Raw genomic sequence first — 5065 nt, forward strand, 5'->3', positions numbered from 1 at the left:
GGGCTGCCCCTGGATCCCTAGCAGTGTCCCAGGCTTGGAGCAACCTGACCTAACACCATCCCTGGAAGAAGAGACAACACAGACCAGCTCTCAGGCAGCAGGCAGGAGGAGCTGAGGAGCCAGGACCTGCCCTCTCCATCCCCAGGAGCACATCCCATGGGAAGGACAGAGCCCAGCCAGTGACCACCACCACGGAACATCCTCCTCAGGGGCTGTTACCCAGGAACACTTTAATTCTTAAGGCCTAAACCCATGGTGGGCAACAGAAGGGCTGGTTCTCAGCTGCCACACAGGGTTTGGTCTCCCCCTTTGTTTCCATTCCCCTCTCAGAATCCAGGAGCAGTAATCATTGGATTTCTAAGACTCCAAGGAGAATCCCCCTCCCCAGCAGCTGCCTGGGCACTGGGATTGGCTCTGCTCCCTTCCTGTCCCCACCAGGGACAAGCCAGCCCAAATCCCAGCACTGATTTAAGGAGATTTATTCTACTTTCAAGGTGCAAAAAATTAAGGCACCAAAGAGCCACAAATCCCCACGATAAAGCCTGTGCAGAGGAAGTTCCACATTTGGAGAGGGATGTTTTTCCTACACACCAAGACTCAAGCTTAGACAACTCCTCCCAGCCTCAGCAGCATCCCAGTCCTCAGGGGCCAGTGATTCCCATGGGAAGACAGAGGACAAGGCAAGTGCCAGGCTTGGGAGCCCAGAGTTCAGCTGGAAGCCTGAGGGAACAGCTCAGTTCTTCTCTGATTGGGCAAACACAAAACTAGACAGAAAATCATCCAACATCCACATTTTTCAGTGTTGCCAGCCCAGCTCTGCTATCTGAACAAGTCCCACAGGAAGTTTTGTCCCAGTTGAAGATTCCCTCTAATTTCTGTGCGAGCAGGACTTAAATTTATCTCCATAATTCTATTTCATGAAATAGCAGGAGTCAAAAATTCAGGTGCAGCACAAGTCATTTGTCCATGGAGGGGTTTTTTTTGCTGTACAACATCAGTAAAATGGATTGGAGGAAGCTACTTTATTAAATAAACTCTGAAAACCATCCGCCCCCTCTCCCAGCCCTGCCGCAGCCATATGGACACGTGAGCACGCGGCAATCCGGAGCCTCCCGCGACGGATGGCAGCCCTGGGAAGGGCCCAGTTTATTCCTCACAGGCTGTACTGGACATGGGGCTGACCAAGGGCTGACCATGAGCTGCCCAGGGGCTGACCAAGCAACCCACGAACTCACGAGCTCAACCTCAGGGTTCCCAGTCTCGTCGTCGGCATGACAGTGATTCCAATTTCCAAAAGAAAAAGCATTAAATAGCAGTTACACGTTGAAGGTTTCCCAGAGCAGGAGGAGGCCTCCCCTGCAGAAGGAAATTGCTCTGACCAAGCTGTGATGCCCCACGTTGCACAACAATCAGTGTCGGAAGGACTTTGTTCCCATGGTAGTTCCACCTGCACGATCGGCTGTGCTTGTTCGCTTCCGGATGCAGCCTTTCCAGAGCCTGGCTTTAAGCTACACTCTTCATTCAAGCACAGGTCTTCATTGAATCAAGCCAACAGGAAGGAAAATCAGCATTCAGTCTTCACCACCCCACTCAATTATAAAAACAAATTAAAAAATAAAATCAACGCAAACACATCTTTGACAAGTGGACAGTAAACAAAGAGATGCCTGGATGAGACACGCGGCCGCTGGGGACAAGGAGAGGGAGATCTGGAAAGGTTCCCACCACACACCCCTGGGAGCTTCCTGAAGCTGCACACACGACCAACACAGGGCTCCAGGCGCTTCTCCCAGTGGTGGAATCGCTGCTGGGAAGGGCCAGGCTGTTCCTGGCTGTATAGAAGGGGCTCAGGCAGCAGGAAAGGACCCACGGAGCCAACCCACAGCAGCAAATCCATGCTGGTAGGAATGGGGAGAGCTTGGCTCTGTGGTCTCAGCCACCTTCCGTAGCCCAGACCCTGTGCCCAGACTGGGAACACACATGGACACACAGGAACATGTCAAGATGTGGTCCCAGGTACCACACAATGTGCAGAAGCCACATTCCCATTCCTACAGGAAATTGAGCCCTGATTTTCCAAGCCCCGCAATTAGGATTGAACTACGAGTTTTGAGTGTCTTGTCCTTTTTTTTCTCCCCTTAAAAAAAAAAACAAAAACAAAAACAAAAAACCAAACAACAAAGGTGCTAGCAAGTATTCTCCCCTTAAAAAAAAAACAAAAACAAAAACAAAAAAAAAACCAAACAACAAAGGTGCTAGCAAGTATTTGCCCAAAAGCAGGAAGGCAGGACAGAATGTGGGAGAACTGTCACCATCTGCTCCCAAAGTACCAGCCCAGCTCAGGGGCTGTCCAGAGAGCAGGACTGGGGACAGCCAGGAACTCCCCCGACCACCAGGACGTCCCCCTGGCCTCGGAGGAATCAGCTGTGTTGGTTTTGGTGGCAGGCCAAGGGGCTTTGCTCAGGTAAAGCATTTGCATCCCCAAGCAGCTTTCCCTGAGCAAGGGCTGGAGTCGGAGGCTTCTCTGGGAACATTCAGCTGGTCTAAGGTACAGTAACAGTGACCTGAAAGGCTCCTCCTCCTCCAGCTCCACCCAAAACCCGAAGCTTGCAGGGATGGAAGAGCAGCAGGAGCCACCCTGGCCCAGCCCCACCCCGGCTGCAGCGGATCCCGCGTGTCCTTGGCCCTGTCCAGAGGATAGTTTGGATCTGTGGTGATGGCTGAAGTATTTACAGGTATTTGCAGCAGGTATTTACAGTCCTTCTGCAGCCCGCAGGCCGATTTTCTCCTCCTCTGCTCCCAGTCAGTCCGGAGTGGGCTTCCGTAGGGAGAAGGGCCGGATGTTGAAGTGCCTGCTCAGCTGGCTCACCTGGGGACGAGGCAGACATGGGACTGGGTTATCCCAGATCCCGGGGGGTTATCCCAGCTCCCAGGCATGAGCAGGGGAGCGGGCAGAGCCCCACACCTGCACCCTGTTCCCACCAAGCCCCTGCCACCCACTTTGCCCACCCCACCCCTGCCCACAGGCCGTGTCCCTGTCCCCAGGCACTGGATCCACAGGGAGCAGCCCTGCTCCCTTCCCAAACAGCAGCCTGGTCTCCCTGGGAGCGGGCTCACCTCTGTTCTTGCCCTCCTCAGAAGCAGGAGTTGGGAGTGCTGAGCCCAGGCCTGCAGGATTTTACCCTCCTCCTTTATTATTTTGCTTAAATTATTTTGATCATCGCAGATATCTATATAAAGTATTCCTGAATTCATTCAAAGTGGGAGCTGGATAATTTACTTCCTGCAAAAAGAGGCTGAGCTTGACAGAGTCAGGGCAGAGGCTTTATTCCTAATCACTCTTCCCAAATTCAGAGCAGTTTGGGATTACGCCCCAATCCCAAAGCCTTTAAAGGCTCTTCAGCTCAAAGTGACTTCCCTCCTGGAAGAGGAGTTGGCACAGATGGGCCCTTGGAAAGCCAGAGGGAGAGAAAGAGGGAGCAGAGAGGAGCAGAGCACTGGGAATCTCCAGGGAGGGGATGGGCAGGAGGATTACACCACCCGCTCAGCCCCATCTCCAGCTGTGATTCCAAGACCAAATTTATTTAAGCTTCTTAGCAATTCAAATCCTTCTTGCACAGAAGCCTCATTACACTAATTGGAAAGACAAGGCAACCTGGCTATTACTCCTTGGCTGTAATTACAGCTGGGACTCGACTCCGTAGGCTCCAGGGGAGAACTGGGGCTCCCAGGGGAAGGGGCTTCCCAAGGAGGGTGCCCCCAGTTCAGCTGGGACATGTGGTTCCTTGTCCTCCTTCCTCAGCAGCTTCCCAGGGCATTCCCAGCGGGACTCTGGGATTCTCCAAGTTTGTTTTCTGTCATAATCAAAACTCTGGGAGCTAGGCAGAGCAAGAGGAGGAAACCAATCCCTGGATCTGTGCACAACCCTTGCAGCAGGGGGAGGCCCTGGAGCTGCTGTGTTCCCAGTTTCCCCAGCAGGAACATCCCCACTCCAGCCTGGCTCTTCCAGCACCTTGGAGACCTCAGTGGGAGAATTTAGAGCCCCTTCCAGGGCCTAAAGGGGCTCCAGGAGAGCTGGAGAGGGACTGGGGACAAGGCATGGAGGGACAGGACACAGGGAATGGCTTCCCAGTGCCAGAGGGCAGGGCTGGATGGGAGATTGGGAAGGAATTGTTCCCTGGGAGGGTGGGCAGGCCCTGGCACAGGGTGCCCAGAGCAGCTGGGGCTGCCCCTGGATCCCTGGCAGTGCCCAAGGCCAGGCTGGACATTGGGGCTGGGAGCAGCCTGGGACAGTGGGAGGTGTCCCTGCCCATGGCAGGGGTGGCACTGGATGGGCTTTGAGGTCCCTCCCAACCCAAACCATTCCAGGATTTTCTGCGTGGTTTCCAACTCAGCTGACACACCCCAGGGGAAGGACAGCCCCTGTCACATCCTGTGCAATTCCTTTCAATCCCGTGCAACCTTCCCAAGCCTCTCACAAGGAATCCAGCCCAAATTCCACAGGTTCACAGGCAGCACCACAGAGCCATTCCCAGCGACGCTCCCGGTTTTACACGGAGCATTCCCTGCCCTGACCGGCAGCACCCGAGTCGCAGCCCAGCCCGGGAGCTGTCACCTACCACGACCACTCCGTAGTGGATGTGTGCCAGGGTGAGGAAGGCGGTCAGCAGGTACAGCAGGAGCGTTTCGCTGCTGGGAGCCAGCCCAGACACCACCAGGAGCAGCACGGCCGCGATGGGGAGCAGCATCCAGTTGAGGGGCTGGCACCGTGTGCTGCTCATCTGGCACACGATCAGCTGGCACTGAGGGGACAGGGACAGAGCCTGAGCCTGGTGTGGGCTGCGGGAGCCACAGCTGTTTGTCCCCAGAGCAGAGGGGACGGTCACTCGTGTGATCTGTCACACTGTCCCCTGTGCTGGCACTGCTGGGGCACCTCCAGTGCTGGGGGCAGCTCTGGGCCCCTCCTGACAGGAGAGACCCTGAGGGGCTGGAGCGTGTCCAGGGCAGGGAACGGAGCTGGGAAGGGGCTGGAGCAGCAGGGGGGGCGGAGGGGGGCGGGGAAACG

General features: G+C 55.4%; 1 protein-coding gene across 2 annotated transcripts in view; it reads right to left on the bottom strand.

Annotated features, from left to right (window-relative positions):
* Window positions 1-2196: 2196 nt before the first annotated feature.
* EPT1 (ethanolaminephosphotransferase 1) overlaps window positions 2197-5065 on the bottom strand; it is an 11138-nt gene continuing 8269 nt past the window's right edge. The window contains exons 8-9 of one of the 2 annotated variants that reach the window (XM_017743476.1): window positions 4620-4802; window positions 2197-2869 (exon numbers count right to left, since the gene is read on the bottom strand). In XM_017743476.1, coding sequence (XP_017598965.1) covers window positions 2753-2869; window positions 4620-4802 — 300 coding nt within the window. In that variant the 3' untranslated portion in view covers window positions 2197-2752. The remainder of the gene's footprint in view (window positions 2870-4619; window positions 4803-5065) is intronic. The other variant, XM_008642622.2, reaches the window with a different exon arrangement.

Source organism: Corvus brachyrhynchos, unplaced genomic scaffold (genome assembly GCF_000691975.1).
Source record: "Corvus brachyrhynchos isolate BGI_N302 unplaced genomic scaffold, ASM69197v1 scaffold211, whole genome shotgun sequence".
In the NCBI taxonomy this organism is placed as follows: Eukaryota; Metazoa; Chordata; class Aves; order Passeriformes; family Corvidae; genus Corvus; species Corvus brachyrhynchos.